The sequence below is a fragment of the Natator depressus genome, chromosome 7 (genome assembly GCF_965152275.1).
Source record: "Natator depressus isolate rNatDep1 chromosome 7, rNatDep2.hap1, whole genome shotgun sequence".
NCBI lineage: Eukaryota > Metazoa > Chordata > Testudines > Cheloniidae > Natator > Natator depressus.
Genome location: NC_134240.1, coordinates 95,400,950 through 95,421,222, shown reverse-complemented (window position 1 = coordinate 95,421,222; position 20,273 = coordinate 95,400,950). Strand labels below are relative to the sequence as shown.

General features: G+C 38.8%; 1 protein-coding gene across 1 annotated transcript in view; it reads left to right on the top strand.

The window, feature by feature from the left end:
- Positions 1–20,273, top strand: part of LOC141991673 (gamma-aminobutyric acid receptor subunit pi-like) — a 66,593-nt gene that overhangs the window by 24,156 nt on the left and 22,164 nt on the right. The window contains exons 3-5 of the mRNA XM_074960010.1: positions 766–869; positions 16,816–16,883; positions 17,836–18,053. Coding sequence (XP_074816111.1) covers positions 766–869; positions 16,816–16,883; positions 17,836–18,053 — 390 coding nt within the window. The remainder of the gene's footprint in view (positions 1–765; positions 870–16,815; positions 16,884–17,835; positions 18,054–20,273) is intronic.

Genomic DNA, 20,273 nt, shown 5'->3' with positions numbered 1-20,273 from the left:
TTGCCCAGTGTCACACAGTAGGACAGTGGCAAACTGGGGAATAAAACAACAGTCTCCTGATTTCCAGTCTTGTATCCTATCCATGGGACTCCCCCCACATTTCTACATAAACCTCTACTATTAAGTCACTGGAATAATCGTGTTATACCACTAGTTTTATTTGTTTTACTTTCCTATATTGTACTCATAGCAAGTTTGTGTTCATAGGAGCTGTACACTGTAATTCTACTTGATTTACTCAACATATTTATTTCTCTCTCTCTTTTAAAATGTGGTGCAGTAAAAGCAGGATTTTGAGAGATTTAGTGTATAAAAATATTCCTTTTTTAAAAACTGTCTTTTTTTCCCTGGGGACTTTAAGTGGATTTCGCTGTATAAAAAGAAGCATCATTATAAATGAGGAAACAAAAAAACAAACAAACCAGAAAAGATATATGGTACTGTATGTTTTACACATTCAGCGCTAGAGAAAACTGAGTTGTTTCCACAAGCTGTTCAGTTATTCGTGCAGTCTAAAAAAATATTTAAGGCTAAAAATGGTAGTTTCTGCAAATTAGGGACTGAACAAGATTCATGAAGTCTGACATTCTCTAGGATATTATTTTTCTGTAGATAAGTGCATTATGAAATACAAAAGCACAAACATTTCATGTTAAGTAAATCTAATGGCAAGCAGTCCTTTATGGCCCTGACACAAGTACCAGTTTCAAGAAACTCAATTTTGTCTCTATAAAACTCTTCCTTCATGTTCTTCTTTTCCTTTAGGTTAATGAAAATGTCCACAGCTGAAGGAAAAGGTGAAATTCTTCCTCCAACTATTCAGAAAATAATGAAGGGATACAACAAGTACCTACGTCCATTTTTTGATAGTAAGTATATAAATTGTTTTGGACAAGTTTACGCCATAACATAGGCGCTGACTTTTGTTTTTGCTGGTGGGTGCTTTTGAGGAGGTGTGTGTGTGTTTGCGGGAGTGGGGATCTGCCAGTTTTGGGGGGAGGCTATTTTTAGCATATTTATACACTTCTTTCATATTCTAGTTATTGAATGTGTCTATCCTTGGTAACTTTATTATTTCAATAATGATTAAATTGTTATGAACTACTAATTAATTGATAATTACATTATCATGAATTACAGTATATTAACATCATTGCAATCACCTACAAGCTGTCTTTACTAGCATCCCAGTTTAAAGACATTAGGTATCTCACTGTAGCTTTCTGGATAACTGTCAGCAATCTTAGTTACATCTAGTTCCCCGGTATGGTCTTGATGCTCGTTAAGGACAGCTACATTATTCAGTTGCACTTGTCTCTTTGATGACTGGAGATGATTTTTAAGCATTCTGAAGCTGGAGAATGAGTGTTCTGCAGTTCAGGATGGTACAAGCACAGTGAGAAAGATATATAAATTTGAAGTAGTCTGAAAGCAGAGTGCTTTCATTTTGTATATATTTTGTATATATAGTTAGGATTATATTTTGCCAATAGCATTACTTTGCATTTAACACTGAATTTCATCTGCCATTTTGTTGCCAAGTCACCCAGTTTTGTGAGATCCTTTTGCAACATTTTGAGGTCAGCTTTGGACTTAATTATGTTGAATAAATTTGTATCATCTGTAAATTTTGCCACCTTTTTCCAGATAATTTATGAACATGTTGAACAGCACTGATCCTAGTACGGGCCCCTGGGGGGGACACACCGCTATTTACCTCTCTCCATTCTGAAAATGGACCATTTATTCCTAACCTTAGGGCTAGTCTACACTGGCAACATTAAAGTGCTGCCACAGCAGTGCTTTAACATGGCTTGTGTAGTTGCAGCAGTCGTGTAGTTGAGTTCTCTCCCAGTGCTGTAAAAAACCCACCTCCATGAGGGGCGTAGCTACCAGTGCTGGGAGTGTGGCTCCCAGCACTTGTGCACTGTCTACACTGGCGCTTTACAGCGCTGAAACTTGCTGAGCTCAGGGGGGTGTTTTTTCACACCCCTGAGCGAGAAAGTTGCAGTGCTGTAAAGTGCCAGTGTAGACAAGCCCTGAGTTTCCTATCTTTTAACTGGAGTGCCTGGTAATGCTTTCAGGATCCTGACAGGAGCCTTAATTTAATTTAATTTAATGACAAGCCTTTTGTTATCTTAATCACTCTGCCTCTGTTCATAAACAAACTCCCTGTCCCAAAGGCAGAAGCTGTTAGCAGCAAAGAACTGATCACATTCCACACACAAGCTCTGTCTAGGGCTAGGGCGTGCCCTGTGAGCAGACCTCAGGTACAAAACTCAGGGGGGCCAGGAACCACTAAGTCTCGTGGGTGCTGAGCACCCCCTATTTTTTTTCCATGGGCGCTTGAGCCCCAGAGCACCCACGGAGTTGGCGCTTGTGCACGGTAACACAACATAGCATCTGAAAGACGTAGCCCAACTTTGAGAGCAGATCTCCTTATTCTCTGTACCTCTTTTTTCCCGGATTTGACAGTGGCACATTGATTTGCAGATGTATGCTGCCTATAATATCAGAATGTGACCAATAACGTAATGGCTTTCTTGAACTAAGGTGGGGTTTATGAAGACCAAACAATGATAAACAAGCCTTCCAATGTTTCATTTATTTATATTAGACACCCACAGGTATTGGGTCATACTTTGACCATCAGTTAAAGTAATTATTTAAGCTGTGTATTTACATAAAACAATATAATATAATCTATGACTACTAGAATGTAGCATTAGACATGAGAAGAGCTTTACATCTCATTTTAATGATTCTCAAGCTGCTTATACAAAAGTGGAGACAAATATTGTTACTACTATTAATTGATAGCTCTTATCACCCAGGAAGTTAGATGCTTTAAATATGGAAATTGAAACATAAAATTAAGGTCGCAACAAACCAAATATTAAATAAGTGAATCTTGCATTTGTGTCCTAATGGTCACTGAACTTGATCTCTGACAGAGTTCTAAGGGAAGTTAATTCCAAAGCCCCCGCACCCTCACCAGACATGAAGACCCAGATTCTCCCTTGCAATCAGGGCTGAATTTTGCTGTGCTGCAGGTACAAAACAGCTTGAAAGCCAGCTACCTGAGAATCCCCATAGTCGGCTTTATTTGCGTATTTCTAAAGGTTTCCAGTTGGTAAAGTTAAATATTAACCTTTTAAAATAAATTAAAAATAAATGCAATCATAAGTCAATGCTAGTAGAAACATGTAACCAGCATCAATTTTTGTTCTTAAATTGATAGAGTAACAGAAGAAAAGAGATTAGTATTAAAATGTAACCTTCTCTTGGGATTAGTGAGCTATGACTTTTTTACTCTTACTTTGGCCTAAGTGTAAATATATTTATTTCCTCATACACTCAGGTAAGATATACAGACAATAAAAAGTGATGAAGTTTCTTAGCATTGTGAAACCAACAGTAGCTTCTATAGACCCCCAGGATTCCTGCCAACAGAAATGTTACTGCATCTATCAATATTCTCAACAGAAATCTCACTTCTGCCTCTGAACTTGGCACTGAGATTTATGGGGTCCTAGCTATAAACACACTTAGTAGCAACAATTATATATTAAACTTTTTTTTTTTTTAAAGCTCTGGTACATTGACTTGCATGGGATAGCTACAAATCTGAAGGCTTAATAATGGATCAGTTCTTTGCATGGATCAGCATGTATAAAATCTGTCTTCCTTGAATAACATGAAAACTCTGAAACTGAAGTTCTTGAGTTTTAAAACATATGCAGGTCATGTATGGCATTGTAAAACAAATGAACAGAAGGGAAAGGAGGCACTAATTCTAAAGTTAGGCGTTCAGAAGCTTCATTCTCTCTGACAAAATTATTTCCTTTTATGTAATCACTTAAAGTCATTGGCTAAAGAGGTTCTTAGATCATGCAATTATCTCCTAATGTCTGAACACATGCAGTGAGACTATTCGTCAGTTTACCAGCCAGAGCGTGTCAGACCACATGTAATTTTTAGAGCAATTTTATAAAATATGAATAGCCATTACTATATTGTATTTAAAAGTGCATAAAATACCTACATCTGTTTCTCTCTTTTATTCTAAAAGAGCCCCAAATGCTGACACAGCTGCTTTAAACGGTCATTTATGTAGTATGTTGGGGGAGATAGTCTTTTGCTAGCAAATAACAGACAATGTTAGTAAATGCGGAGTGCTAAGTACATTCCATCTAATTTAGGACAATACACAATGAGATAGGCTAATAGTGGTTACCATTAGGACTTCCGTTTTTAGGCATAATAATTGCTGGGGCCACTACATGCATATGTGGCTGGATCAGAGGAAAATGACTTTAGTTCTAGTCCGCTACTAGTATGCATTTGTTAATGTGCTTTGGTTGAGTGAGACTCAGCACAGAGACAGACACAGAGCAATAGCAAAGCACTTCTGTTGAGGTCCAATATTAAAGCACCTCAGCAAAATCACTTTAGTTGAGATCTAACACATGAGCACATTTTAGCAATGGCTCTCAGCTACTGGAGTTTGGCCAGAGCTTCTTACCTCTCAGTTGTGTTATCGTAAGTCTGCTGAAGAGGTGGGGTGAGACCAAAGGAAATGCATTTTACAGGTGGCAATTTTTACAACAGGATTAATCATGGTGGGAGAGAGAAGAAATTTAACAGGGAGTAATGTAGGTGACTGGCATTAGTGTTTTGGCACCATGTAATGTTTTATGTATTTTTGTGAGAATAACATATGGGCAGCAGTGGCACCGAATGATGATTTTTAGTAAGGAAGTTATTGAAGCAGCATGGCTCTCTAATGTAGACACAGCCTACACTGACAAAGGCATTTTTTCTGTATATGTAGGAACACCACTTCCCTGAATAACATTAGCTACATCAACAGAAGCCCCCTTCTATTGATATAGGTGCATCTACACTGAGGGTTTTCCCGGCATAGCTTAGTGGGTTTTGTTGTTGTTTTTCCCCACACTCCCGACCAATGTACTTATGCTGACTTACCTTTTAAGTGTAGACCAAGCCTAAAGTATAACAGACTTTACTCAGAAATGCAACAATGTCCACAACCCCTAAATGCAGGGTTAAGCCACTGGATCAGTGTAGTCACATAAACCTCTTCTCAGGTCTTATCATTATGGGTACCTCAACTATTTTTTCTCGTTTAGTTGTTTAATAATTGTATACAGAAAATGACAAAGCGTTGACCAAATGCAAATGGATTTTTTGCTGTAAATGGGTGTAGCTTCACTGAAGTCAATGAAGCTATGCTGATTTATACCACCTGAGGATCTGGTCGTAGGTGCAACATATAGACCCACATGCATATGCACATAAGCATATATGTACACTGGCATGAGTCCAAAGTATGCCTGTACAATCCATGAAATGTATGCAAGTATTTGTACATATGTATGTTGGATACGCATAAAAGTGTGCTTGCGAATTTGGAAATCTGGGCCATAATGCTGCTTACGTTACTCAGAAGACTCTGCAGATTGTTTAATTCATTTTATCAAGGAGTTCATAGATTTAATAAAATCATCTCCTGTTTTCATTAATTTTCTTATACAAACTGACATTGGAATGCAACACACAGTGTGCATATTCTTGTTTGTATCTGCTCTCCGTTTGATTTGCTATTAATTATACACTCAGTAAAGATGTTTACAGAAAAAATATGCTCCCAAAAGGGAATTAGTTTGTCATATGACTAGATAATCTTGTTTAGATGAGCTGACTGCTGGCATCAACAATGTTTAGAGTTTAGTATTAACTACGTATAAAGGGATCTAGTAATATGATTTAATCTGGTGAAAAATGGGACAGATTTTATCCTGAATTTTGAAACCCAGTAGTTCAGAGATGTTCATATTTGAGGTTTTACTTCAGGCAGGACATGAAATTTCTTGGAGTGATACTAGTGTGCAAGGATTACACTATCAAATAAAATTGACACTAAATTCTCTTTAATATTTAGCAAATGGATTTCTAACTCCTAAAAGAGAACATCATTTATTAACAGATTGGCATCAGACAGATACTGTGGATTCCCCATTGCTGTTACCAAGAGGGAGAGACAAGTATCATTATAATTAATTAATGATACATTTTAAGGAGGCATATAATTTCTTGTTTCAGCAAAGCCTCCATCTTTCCAGTTCCTTTACATGTTTCATTTATTCTGAGGTAGACAGATGACTGGAAATTATTTTCAATTAAAAAAAAAATCAAGCTAGAATCACCATTGAAGAGACTATGAGATATTTATTCTTGTGAATAGAGTGAACCCGGATACATTCTTCTTCAGCAATAGAAAAATGGTAATTTATCCCTCTTGTTTAGTGTAGTATCCATGTAGTTAATAGAGTCTAATCTCTCGTAGCTTTTTGCAGATGTAAAATTGATCAAGAGGTTTTAGGTTTGTCTATATCAGATCTGTTTAAGTACATATCTACTCTTCTCATTTACTAGAGGTTTGTAGAGTATTTAACACAACAGGGCACCAACCTTGTTCCTAAAAGGTGCTACTGTAATATCATTATTTTTTTTTATTATTAACAATAACGACAATGTTCACATTTCCTAACAATCCTATGGCAATGTCTTTCTTTTGCATCAGTTCATCGGTCAAGTCAGAATGAATTCAAAGGATGGGAGTGGAGTGATAATATTACTGAAAAATCAAATTCCCAAATGTAGAGCGACTCCTGAATGTATCTTACTTTTCATGTTTAATGACTGTGAACTCTCCTCTCCTTCCCCCCACTCCCTTCTGAGTTAATTTATGTATGTTTGTCTAGTTGATTTAGATTGTAAACTTGTCAGGGCAGGGACCCTATCTCTTAATTTGTTGAATTTGTTGAATCTCCATTTTTACAGATGAGGAATTGAGGAACAGAGTGACTTGCCTGAGGTCCAACAGGATGTCTATGACAGAGCAGGGAATTAAACTAGGGTCTCCCAAGTTCTAGGCTTGTGCCCTAACAACAAAATTATCCTTCCCCAACAACATAATGGCTACCTCCAGATGGAAAAGAAAAAGCCCATGTTTAAGGCCACTCTCAACCTTAAAACCATATTTTTTGTGAAAAGATCATTTTCTTTAGCTTTGTAACTAACTAGTAGACACTTTACTAAAGTCTTTGTCAGCTGGTGCACATGCTCCAACATAGTGACATTGGGTAAAATTTTCATTAACTTTCAATGAGACACACTCCTAATAGGGGGATTTTCAAAAGCACCTACCGCCTATTAAAACTCAATAGGAGTTAGGCATCTAATCTGCTTAGGCACTTCTGAAAGTCCTGTGCTAAGTGCTTTTGAAAATGGGCCTTAGGATCCCAAATCACATTGGGGCTTTTGAAAGTTTTAACCTTCATACCTGTCTGCATGATTTTTCTTGTAGTTCTTAAAGGAACTGGACACCAAAAAGTCAAATTAGTATGTTTCCCAGACCTTAAGAAAAGCTCTGTGTAAGCTCAAATGCTTGCCTTTCTCACCAACAGAAGTCGGTCCAATAAAATATATTACTTCACCCACATTGTCTTTCTGATAGCCTGGGACCAACATGGTTACAACAACACTTTAAATTACCACTGTCTTGTGTGAATCTGAATATTTTTTTTCTAATTATTAGGGCTGTCAAGTGATTAAAAAATTAATTGTGATTAATCCCATGATTAAAAAAATTAATGACAAACTTACAAATGTAGAATTATGTACAAAAAATAGCTGCATTCAAAAATAAAGCAATGTAAAACTTTAGAGCCTAGAAAGTCCACTCAGGCCTACTTCTCGTACAGCCAATCGCTCAGACAGACAAGTTTGTTTACATTTGCAGGAGATAATGCTTCCCATTTCTTGTTTACAATGTCATCTGAAAGTGAAAACTGGCATTCGTATGGCACTGATGTAGCTGGCATCACAATATATTTACATGCCAGATATGCTAAAGATTCATATGTCCCTTCATGCTTCAACCACCATTCCAGAGGTGCTGATCATGATGTTAATATCCATGCTGATAATGATCCAAAGCATTGCAGACTGATGCACGTTCATTTTCATCATCTGAGTCAGATGCCACCAGCAGAAGGTTGATTTTCTTTTTTGGTGGTTCGGGTTTTGTAGTTTCCGCATCAGAGTGTTGCGTTTTTAAGATTTCTGAACGCATGCTCCACATTTCGTCCCTCTCAGATTTTGGAAGGCACATCAGATTCTTAAACCTTGGGTCGAGTGCTGTAGCTATCTTTACCAGCATTGGTACCTTCTTTGCATTTTGTCAAATCTGCAGTGAAAGTTTTCTTAAAACGACCATGTGCTGGGTCATCATCCGGGTCTGCTATAACATGAAATATATGGCAGAATGTGGGTAAAACATCAGGAAACACAATTGTCCCCCAGGAGTTCAGTCATAAATTTAATTAATACATTTTTTTTTAACAAGTGTTGTCAGCATGGAAGCATGTCCTCTGGAATGGTGGCCGAAGCATGAAGAGGCATATGATTGTTTAGCATATCTGGTATGTAAATACCTTGCAATGCCAGTTACAAAAGTGCCATGCAAACGCCTATTCTCACTTTCAGGTGACATTGTAAATAAGAAGCAGACAATGGCTGAACAAGACTGAGTGGCTGAGTGAACTTGTAGGCTCTAGAGCAGAGGTGGGCAAACTGTGGCCCGCGGGACCATCCTGCCCGGCCCTTGAGCTCCTGGCTGGGGATGCTAGCCCCTGGCCCCTCCCCTGCTGTCCCCGCTCCCCCACAGCCTCAGCTCACCATGCTGCCAGCGCTGTAGGTGGTGGGGCTGTGAGCTCCGGTTGGGCAGCGTGGCGGAGTGGCTGGCTCTGGCCAGGCAGCACGGCTGCCAGTCCTGGTGCTAAGAGCAGCTTGGTAAGGGGGCGGGGAGTGGAGGGGTTGGATAAGGGGCAGAGGGTCCCGGGGGGCAGTCAGGGGAACAGGGGATGGTTGGATAGGTGTGGGAGTCCCGGGAGGCCTGTCAGGGGGCGGGGGTGTGGATAGGAGTCGGGTCAGTCAGGAGACAGGGAGCAAGCAGGGTTGGATAGGGGGTGGGTTCCCGGCGGGGCAGTTAGGGGCGGGGGGTCCTGGGAGGGGACGGTCAGGGGACAAGGAGCAGTGGGGGTTGGATGGGTCGGGAGTTCTGAGGGGGGCAGTCAGGGGGCAGGAAGTAGGTGGGGACAGATAGGGGACAGGGGCCAGGCAGTTTGGGGAGGCAAAGCCTTCCCTACCCAGCACTCCATACAGTTTCGGAACCCCGATGTGGCCCTCAGGCCAAAAAGTTTGCCCACCCCTGCTCTAAAGTTTTACATTGTTTTGTTTTTGAATGCAGTTATGTAACAAAAAAAGTCTACATTTGTAAATTGCACTTTCACAATAAAGAGATTGCACTACAGTAGTTCTATGAGGGGAATTGAAAAACACTATTTCTTTTATCATTTTTACAGTGCAAATATTTGTAATAAAAATAATAATATTAAGTGAGCTGTGTATGCCTTTTATTTTGAGCAGTGTATGCCTTGTATTTTGTGTTGTAATAGAAATAAATATTTGAAAATGTAGAAAAACATCCAAAAATATTTAATACATTTCATTTGGTATTCTGTTGTTTAATGGTGCAATTAAAACTTCAATTAATCATGATTAATTTTTTAATTGTAATTAATTTTTTGAGTTAATCGTGTGAATTAACTGCAATTAATTGACAGCCCTACTAATTATACTAATTTGTTTGAGTAATGCAGTGGTTTTTTTAAAATAATTGTATGTTTCCTATTTAACATGCTTAACAATTTTGCACTAAATTCACACTCTTACACCCCTCTTCTCCTCCAGTCACCAGTATTCCAGACAGATATTAGCCCCAAACCGCATGTCCACTCTCCAATTCAACTTGATACAGGCCTGTGTGTCCCCCAAACTCTCAAATTCGGGGTAAAAGTTGGGACTCCCACATCTCTGTGTTGAAGTTAGCCACAGTCTAAACTAGGATGACTATTTTATCCCCTCTCCTACAAAGATGTGTTCTTAAAAATATTTGTAGGCTGGAATAGTCTCACTCTCAAAGTTTTTTTATAAATCTGTTCTAAGTGAGGGGATCAGAGTAACAGCCGTGTTAGTCTGTATTCGCAAAAAGAAAAGGAGTACTTGTGGCACCTTAGAGACTAACCAATTTATTTGAGCATGAGCTTTCGTGAGCTACAGCTCACTTCAGTGAGCTGTAGCTCACGAAAGCTCATGCTCAAATAAATTGGTTAGTCTCTAAGGTGCCACAAGTACTCCTTTTCTTTTTAAGTGAGGGGAGTTTCAAAACTTTTTGTTTAGTTTATCATCGTCTGATTTCCTCTTTTCACTTCCTCTTGTCTGTCCTCTTTCCAAAGAAAATCCAAATATGCAACTTATTTACATTATTATAAAGTAGATATAAACTTAAGGCATCTGCTCCCTCAGAATTGTTTCTCTCTCTTCATTTGTCACCACAATCCAATTAGTGTTCTTGGGCTAGAGAGCAACACTATCTACATGTAGATGTCAATAACATGTAATGTTCCTCAATTAGAAACTCTTTAGAGAGAATTCTATTGTTCATTAAATGTTCTAATTTCTCTAGTATACACAATCCTGAAGCTTTCAAAGTGCTTATTCGCTCTGCCTTTGGCTAGTAAAAGTTTTATACATGAGCAATAACTATTGTTTCTGTGTGGACAGTTATTTTTATTGCATAATTCTCATCCTTTGTTCAAAGTATGAATGGCTAATCACAGTAATAATCAGTTTACATTTATATTTCTGGATCTTGCATTTTATGCAAAAAATGACAAATCAAATGCAGCAAAGGTTAATGACTGTTACTGACAAATCTGGCTTTATTAGTGTAGCGTGCCTGGGGTTGGACCGGAGAGAGGAAGCATGGAGTGCTAAGAGACAAGCAGAGATTCCTTGAGCCATCCTGCCTGCTCAGTGCAACAATGTACTCTGCAGCGCTCGTTGCTGCTCTACAAGGATCAGTGTGCATTTCCCCATAATGCAGTGACAATAGCAAGAAGAGGCTAGGGGGCCCAGGGGCCTGCTCCTTTATGTCCATGGAACATGGAGTACACCATTAGCCAAGAACACCCCTCCACCCCCACTCCTAGCTTTCAAGAGAGTGCCAGGTTCATATTCTGTGCTGGTTATGTACATATACCTTAGAAGCAGGGGGAATAGGGAGAAGCACCAAGTGCCCTCATACTTTTTTTTTTCAACACGCAAACCTATGCAAAGCAGGGCAGAATTTTGCCCTAAAAATTAGATGAGGTTAAAGTGTCTGTCCCGTCTGCAAATATAGAATTACATCAGGGTAAATGCAATCCCACCAAACAAGATGCCTGTATTGCTGAAGCATGGTGTGTGCACTATATCATCATAACAACATCATGGTTGGATGTATCAGCTGAAACAATGGCCATAATTAGAGCTTTTACAAAATTGCCCTGAGGGATAAATTTTTGACACAGTTGTTGAAAGTTAGATTCAAAAATAACAATGCATGTTAATTAGATTTGTGCGCAAATCACCACAGTAAGACACTCACTCTCTTTGGCATTTCTTTGCTATATTTACCACATTTTATCCAGGGGCTATGAATAGATTCCTAGCAATAGCTATTGCAGTAATAAAGAACAGAATATATGACTTTACCGATGTAAATTATTTTGAGCTGTGGTTGTATATATATTTGCTAATGCTGCTTGCAAAGCACCTAAGAATTTGCCATATCAGATCAGTCCAGCATCCCATTTAATCCAATGTCCTGTCTCAGATAGTGCTAGTAGAAGATGCTTCAGAAGAAAGTTAGAAGAACTCTTTAGTGGATAATTATGGAATAACTTCCTTGTAGACATTTTGTATAACCTCTGTCACTTATTTTCTAAGGACTGATGATTTATAGCCTCCCTCCCCAAACACAAAACATTCTATATGTAACTGTGAATATTCTCATCAATATAAATATCCATTCCTTATTTTAGTCCTACAAAGCTCTTAATCTCAATGATACCTTGTGGCAATGAGTCCCACACATAAATTATATTTTCTACAAAAATATCTGCTTATATCAGTTGGAAATTTGCTGTCAATATAATTGAATAATTCCTATGTATCCTTTCTCATAATGCAAAAACAAGGAATGCATAATTTATCCTCTTTATACCATTCATTATTTTGTATAATTCTAACATGTCCCCTCTTATTCATCCTGTTTCTAAATGAAACAGTATTATTCTTTTCAATCTTTCTTTATAAGGAAATATTTCCATGCCTCTATTCACTTTCACTCTTCCCGCTCTGAACCCCCTTATTTCTGCTCTACCTTTTTTGAGAAAGACTGACCAGAATTTAACACAGCATTCCAGCTGAAGTTACAGGATTGATTTCTATAATAGTATCATATTATTTCCAGTATTATCATCTATCCCATTCCTTATTCACCATAGCAATTTGGTTGCTGTTGTTGTTGTGTTAGAATACCACTACACATGGAACAGGAATTCCTTCCAGTGGGCATCACTTTGTGTTTGTCAACACTGAATTTAATCTGCCATCATTCTGCCCATTCACTCATTTTTGTTAAATCAGTTGAAATGTCTGATGTTTTGAGTCTTGACTAATCTGAATAATTTTGTGTCATCTGCAAATTTACTGTTCCACTTTTTAACCCTTTCCCAGATCATTACTAAATATAATAAACATTGGTCCTAATATGGAACCTTGACACATGCCACAGTTAACCTTTTACCACGTTGAAAATGGACAATTTTTGTGTATTCTTTTTTCCCGTTTTTTTCCTTGTTTACAATTCATAATAGTTCTTTCCATATCACCTCACGAGTACTTAGTTTCTTTGATAGCTTCTTGTGGGGGGACTTTGTCGAAATCTTTTTGAAAATCCAAATTGTGTCAACCCATTCATCTTAGTCGACTCTTTTGTTGACATTCTCAGAGAACTTTAATAATTTAGAGTCACAGTTCTCTTCTACAGAAGCTGTGCTGGTTTGTCTCAATCATGTTATTCACCTAGCTGTTTTATAATTCTGTTTTTAATTTGTTTAGCCAATTCACCTGGTACTAGAGTAAATCTTACTGGTCTGTAATTTCCAGGATCATCCTAGCACCTTTTTAAAAACAGGTTCAACATTTTCTGCCATCTTGAACAACAGCCAATTTTAACTAGCAATGGCATATTTTTACAGGAGGCTCAGCCCTTTCATTCTTAAGTTCCTTCACAACTCTTGGATGTGTGCCATCCTGTCATAGTAACTTGGGTTTTTTTGTTTTTGTTTTTAATTTATCAGTTTGTTCCATTACTCTTTTTTTTTTATGTCTCAGACTATGTTAGTACCTCATCTTTATCACCAGAAAACAGTAGGTCCATAGTAAGTATCCTACTAATATCCTCTATGGTATACACTGAGGCAAGCAAATCAATTAGCTTTTTCTGCAATATCCATACCCGCCTTAATGGCTTCCTTTACATCCTGGTAGCCAACAGACCTACAATTTCTCTTTCAGGTTTCCCACTTCTGATATATTTAAAGAATTACTTGTTTATTTTATATCTTAGGGCTATTACTCTTCAAAATTCCTCTTCATGCACCAAATTTTCATTTTATATTTTACCGGAATAGTTGATATTCTTTCAGTTGGCCTCCTTAGTCTTCACTTGCCATGATGATGTGAACTTATGGCATCTGCAAACACAGACAGTGCAAGATAGCTTATCCTATTCTGGATGTGTTAGTATACATTTGTCCAGAGGGTATCAAAGGGATTGTGTTTGCACTGTTTCGGCTAACTCTATGATCATTAACAAATTTATGTTCTTTCACAATATGGTACAAGATTGAAACTAGGGATGGGAAAACATAATTATGTCATTAAATAAGAATAAATTATATTTTTAAAAAGTATCCTTCACGATTGTGTTAAATATAAAAATAATAAATTATTAAAACAAAACATTACTTTGGGGGACTGGAGGTTTTTAAGAACTGGTTCGATAAACATGTGCCAGGGGTGGTCTCAATATACTTACTCCTGCCTCAGCAAGGGGAATGGGCTAAATTAACTCTTGAGGCCCCTTCCAACTGTACATTTCTATGATATTATAAGCCTTTCAGGATAGAAGGAGTGCTTTGTATCGTAAGGGTTTATGTGCAAAATAGCTGTTAAAAGATAGGTCTTTATTTCCTGTCCTTCACCATTGAAGAGGAAGTGGTCTGTGCTGTAGACTACAAGGTTGTGGATTCAGACCCAGCTATTAACCCATGTTGGGATGGATCCTGGAGTAATTCCAGATTGCAAATCATAGCATTTATGAGTGAATTTGGATGTTGTGCTAATATTGTTTTTACTATTGCATTTTTAGTGTTTGTAGTTAGGTTTATGGGCTCAGCCCTTTAAGAACAGAATGAGACTGACAGAGTCTGTTTGTCCTCACTGCAGTTAGCTCAAGTGATGTAAACTTGAATTAACTTCTGTTGAGTTAGCTTGACCACACTGTGAAAAGCAATTAAACTGCAGAGTGATTGGATCAGCAGCACAGGGTAGCTGTGTCCTCCTGTATTACTAGCTTAAGCATCAGCATTGGTTGAATTTCAGCCCATGCCCCCGGATGTTAACATAGGTGTGGGTTTGTGATGTGGGAGCTGGAACTGAGGTTTACCAAACTTATCATCAAACTTCCATTAGCTGGAACATCTTCATCCATCTTCATCCATCTTCCATTAGCTGGAACATCTTCCTTCAGAGGTAAGCAGGATTCAAATGAGTGACCTACAGGTCAAAGGCTTTATAGCTTATTAGCAACACCCTGAGACAGCCAGTCCCAATAAATGCTAATGTTACACATTCGAGAACTACGCTAATTTCAGTAGGCACTGCTACATCCTGGATGGAAAGGGATTGAATTTCATGAAAGTCCAGGTTTTGAAGAAGCAGCAAAGACAACTCAGTTGCCAGATCCCATAACTAGACTTTGCAGATTCTGGTTTGTATAAATGACCATGCAGGTTTGTTCAATGTTAATAATGCAATCCATTTTCATGACAATTTACAGGAGAAAAGAATGGGAAATGGTATAAACATGAACTGAACAATTCTTGTGGCAAATTTTACATAGTAAAAACTTATCCTCTTCCTGGCTTATTATGAGCTGAAGATGATGGAAGTTACTGTAGAAACCAGGAAGATAAGACATCAGTGATGTATCTGAGAACTCTTCAATCAAGTAATTTAGTTCCAAAATTTGCTTGGATCCTCAAAAATTTAGTCTGAGTAGTGGAACAATGCCTCCACCCCTAAATATAGTGTACAACGTACAGGGAAACATAATGTTACACTGATAGACCAGTGTGCTACTTTAAACTGGAGCATTGTATTAAAATTTTTGACAGAATCCCAAGCTAACCACCGCTGGAGTGTCTTCCAAGAGCATTAAACTTGGCCATGATCATACTCTATTCAACAGAGCTACATTTCCTCTAACCTCTTCAGCAGAGTTCCAGCTCTTAAAAGTACAGGATGCTGGAAAATAGAACCCTGCCATTCCATCCAGATCTTACTCCAAGAAAACATTTTACAATTATACTAATATATATATATAGTAACTTCAAGTGCTACACAAAAAATGTGATACTCTGTGGGACTGCTTCTGGACCCTATATGTCACTCTGATAGCATATACGAGATATTAATGCACTGCAAAGAGCTGAAGGAGCAGCATAGGGCCACTGTAAACTAGATACATTTTATCTAAACCTTCCCTTATTGCTAGGTGAAATATGCTCAACGTTTCATAATTACTTTTAAAAAGTTGTGCATATATTCAATGTTGGTTTCCTAGTAGGAGCTCTCTTTTTTAATCATTATGCACACATATAGCCAGGACAACTGTGTACTATGATCTCATGGGAGCCCTTCACAATCCTGAATACTTCAGTTCACAACTGGCCACCCTCTCTCCACACTATGTAAATGTAGACTCCTTTGGGGCATCAGAAGCCTAGCCCTACAAGCATCACTATGAAACAATGACAATACTGTATCTCTTTCTGTCTAACTAATATGTTTCTAAGGTGCTTAATCACATTGTTATATAAGGGTTCTTGATGTCCAGGCTCTCACTAAAGCTGTAGTATTTTTAGGGGAAGAATGGAATCCCGAACTAGCTTTCTACCGTAATTATTCACAACTACACAAATGATTCATTGCTAAAGATCAAAAAGCAATTAGTGATGTCAAGACACAGTGACACCGAATAGACAGTAATCTCTTAAATAGACACTGTATAAGGTAGCTCATATAGTCCATCTGTAGAGTAATCATGTGACAGACCCAGAAGCAACTCCATAGCTGACTGACATCTGAGGAACCAGCTGCTGTAACAGGAAGCATGGCTGTGCATCTGGAAGCAAAAGGGTGTGATGTACAGTGGGAACAGTACCCTCAGCACCTTATTGCATTATGTATTCCCTACAGCTTTCATTACAATTAAAAAAGCCTAACATTTTATAAAGCTTTGGAAATAAATATCTAAAGAACAAAAGTTGGTATCTAAATATATTAAATCATGGTATCATTAAATAATTAAATATTGATATTGAAATTGTACTGTTGGTTTAATATATTTTCATTGAAACTAGCTGCCTTGCTAAACATCAACTTCAATTAAAATGGAAGTTACTATAATTTTGTAGTCTATTGTAAATGATGAAAACTGAATATTTAAATACAATTAATTTAAACAATGTTCTGATCTTCAATTTTTTTCAGATGGTCCTGTCTCAGTAGGAATGAGTATGGATATAGCAAGCATTGATACAATATCAGAAATAAACATGGTATAGTAGCTTTGTAATATTTTTTATCTTATCTAAGTTAATGCCTGTTGTTTTACAGACCCCAGTAGTGTACTTTTCAGATGGCTTTCCTTCTTGTTCAACCGACTCCATGCCTTGGATATTAGGAAATGGAGCCTTATCTTTAAAGGACATGCAGTAGTTACCTTATGATAAGATTGTGTCTTCTGTAAGTACAAGTGCAAATCATGTCCCCCATAGATCATCATCATCAGTTAGGGGTGGGGGTGTTCATGTTGGGCAAGGGGGCTGTGTGGCACAGCATGGGCCCGCCCCCGAGGGGAAGGGGCATGCTGGCAGCACAGGGCCGGGCAGGCCAGTGTGCATCTGGCAACTTCCGGTTTGTAAATAGTGCCCTTGCACTGGGCTGGACAAGCGGGGCCGCCCCTGCCATGCCATGCCCCATTGACTCTGGCTGGCCCCTCGCTCTGGGGACTGACCTCCCCTCACCATGCTCCATTGCCTCCATGGGGGCCCACAAATATGTTTGGAGCCGGGCCCACAAAACGCAAATCTGGCCCTGCAAACAGATGTTTGTAGTATTTACATAAATTACCCTGAAGACCATAGATTTACAAAGGCAGCTATGTCAGCAGAGAGTTTGGCCCACAATGTTTGCTATAAGAGTCTGTTCAGTCATAAGGAACTAAATCCATTAGAGACAATACTTATTCATGATGTCAGCCTCACACCAAACGACAAGAATTCTCAAATGCTGGAGAATTTAACAGCAAGCAAGCTACTAAAACTGTTTACTTTAATTCCAGTAATTAAGAATTAGAATTGCAGAGTTACAGTCTGTTTTGAGTGACCCATAGCTCTGTTTCCATGCATTTAGGAGAGGAGAAAAAGGACAAAATTTCTGTCAAATTACTTGTGAAAAACAGAAGAATAATGGTTTGTTCATTGTGACATCTTGTGTATCTCCCTTCAGGATTACACAGCTACCATATTTCTTAGACAACGATGGACTGATGAACGACTTTGTTTTGAGGGTAATAAGAGTTTAAGCTTAGATGGTCGTCTTGTAGAAATGCTTTGGATACCAGACACCTTCATAGTAGACTCAAAGAAATCTTTCCTTCATGATATCACTGTTGAAAATCGTCTAATAAGAATATATCCCAATGGAACAGTCCTTTATGCCATACGGTATGTATACTTTATAAGCCATATTTACACATAAATTCTATTTACATTTTAAATAATTCAGATTTAGCATGATTTGCTCTTAATCTGGTCCCAGTTTAGAAATTTTTCTGCTTGTAGACATCTACTATATATATATTTCTGTAGTTCTATATAAATGCAGGTATTGTCTGGCTATACTGAAAGAAGGACAGGAGATATTTGACATGGGTTTAATCAGGCTGCAACTTTATTATTAGATGTCTGGGACTACCTGGCAAATAAAAGTATACAGTGCAGGTAACATGTTTATTCTGTGTAATTACCAAGAGGGCTTTTACCAGCTCCCCTTCTTTTTCCATCCAGGTCAGGAGTCACTAGGGGTCACCAAATGAAATTAATAGGCAGCAGGTTTAAAACAAACAAAAGGAAGTATTTTTTTCACACAATGCACAGTCAATCTGTGGAACTCCTTGCCAGAGGATGTTGTGAAGGCCAAGACTATAACAGGGTTCAAAAAAGAACTAGATAAATTTATGGAGGTAGGTCCATCAATGGCTGTTAGCCATTGTTAGCAGCAATGGTGTCCCTAGCCTCTGTTTCTCAGAAGCTGGGAATGGGCAACAGGGAATGGATCACTTGATGATTACCTGTTCTGTTCATTTCCTCCGGCGCATTGGCCACTGTCTGAAGACAGGATACTTGGCTAGATGGATCTTTGGTCTCACCCAGTATGGCCATTCTTATGTCCCTCCAGGAAATCCATTGCTGGGACCTGACCATACCCCTGGGGGCTTCCACCAGCTCCCCCTCTTTTTCCATCCAGGTCCTTCCAGCAAATCCATTGCCTGGGACCTTACCATCTACCCTCCTGCCCCCTATAGGAGGGTTAAGGTTGGATAGAATGGGGAATTGACTCTCTGCCTTACCAATCATAGGAGTCCCCAACAACCCCCTGTCATAAATAGAAAGGGAAGGGTAAACCCCTTTAAAATCCCTCCTGGCCAGAGGAAATCTCCTCTCACCTGTAAAGGGTTAAGAAGCTAAAGGTAACCTCGCTGGCACCTGACCAAAATGACCAATGAGGAGACAAGATACTTTCAAAAGCTGGTAGGAGGGAGAGAAACAAAGGGTTTGTGTGTCTGTCTACATTTTGTCTTTGCCGGGGATAGACCAGGAATGAAGCCTTAGAACTTTTAGTAAGTAATCTAGCTAGGTATGTGTTAGATTATGATTTCTTTAAATGGCTGAGAAAAGAATTGTGCTGAATAGAATAACTATTTCTGTCTGTGTATCTTTTTTGTAACTTAAGGTTTTTGCCTAGAGGGGTTCTCTATGTTTTGAATCTAATTACCCTGTAAGGTATTTACCATCCTGATTTTACAGGGGGGATTTCTTAATTCTAATTCTATTTTTATTAAGTCTTCTTGTAAGAAAACTGAATGCTTTTTCATTGTTCTCAGATCCAGGGGTTTGGGTCTGTGGTCACCTATGCAAATTGGTGAGGCTTTTTATCCAACATTTCCCAGGAAAGGGAGGGTGCAAGTGTTGGGAGGATTGTTCATTGTTCTTAAGATCCAAGGGTCTGGGTCTGTAGTCACCTCGGCAAATTGGTGAGGCTTTTTACCAAACCTTGTCCAGGAAGTAGGGTGCAAGGTTTTTGGGAAGTATTTTGGGGGGAAAGACGTGTCCAAACAGCTGTTCCCCAGTAACCAGTATTTGTTTGGTGGTGGTAGCGGCCAATCCAAGGACAAAAGGGTGGAATATTTTGTACCTTGGGGAAGTTTTGACCTAAGCTGGTAAAGATAAGCTTAGGAGGTTTTTCATGCAGGTCCCCACATCTGTACCCTAGAGTTCAGAGTGGGGGAGGAACCTTGACACCCCCCATTCATTCCTTTAATGAACACCTCTTTTTAAGTCCTTTTTTAGTCACTGTATACCTTCCCTATGGAGTATCTGCACTGGACATCTGCCACAAGGAGGTGCCAGCAATTAGCTTGCCTGCCTCCCCTGCAAACTCAGTCGCATTCCCAGACATGTCTCACTGCTCTCTTTTATATCAGCCAAAACAAATGGGCTCTAAAGCTTTAGAGAGGAATCCCATCCTCCCTGAATAATTTGGTGCCCCACTATGCCCAAATTGCGGAACCTTTTATGATCCCAAGGGATTTGGCCCCCCGTTAGCATCTGTCGTGCCTTGTTCACCCGGGTGGCATTCCACGGCTCCCAGACAAACCCTGTGTT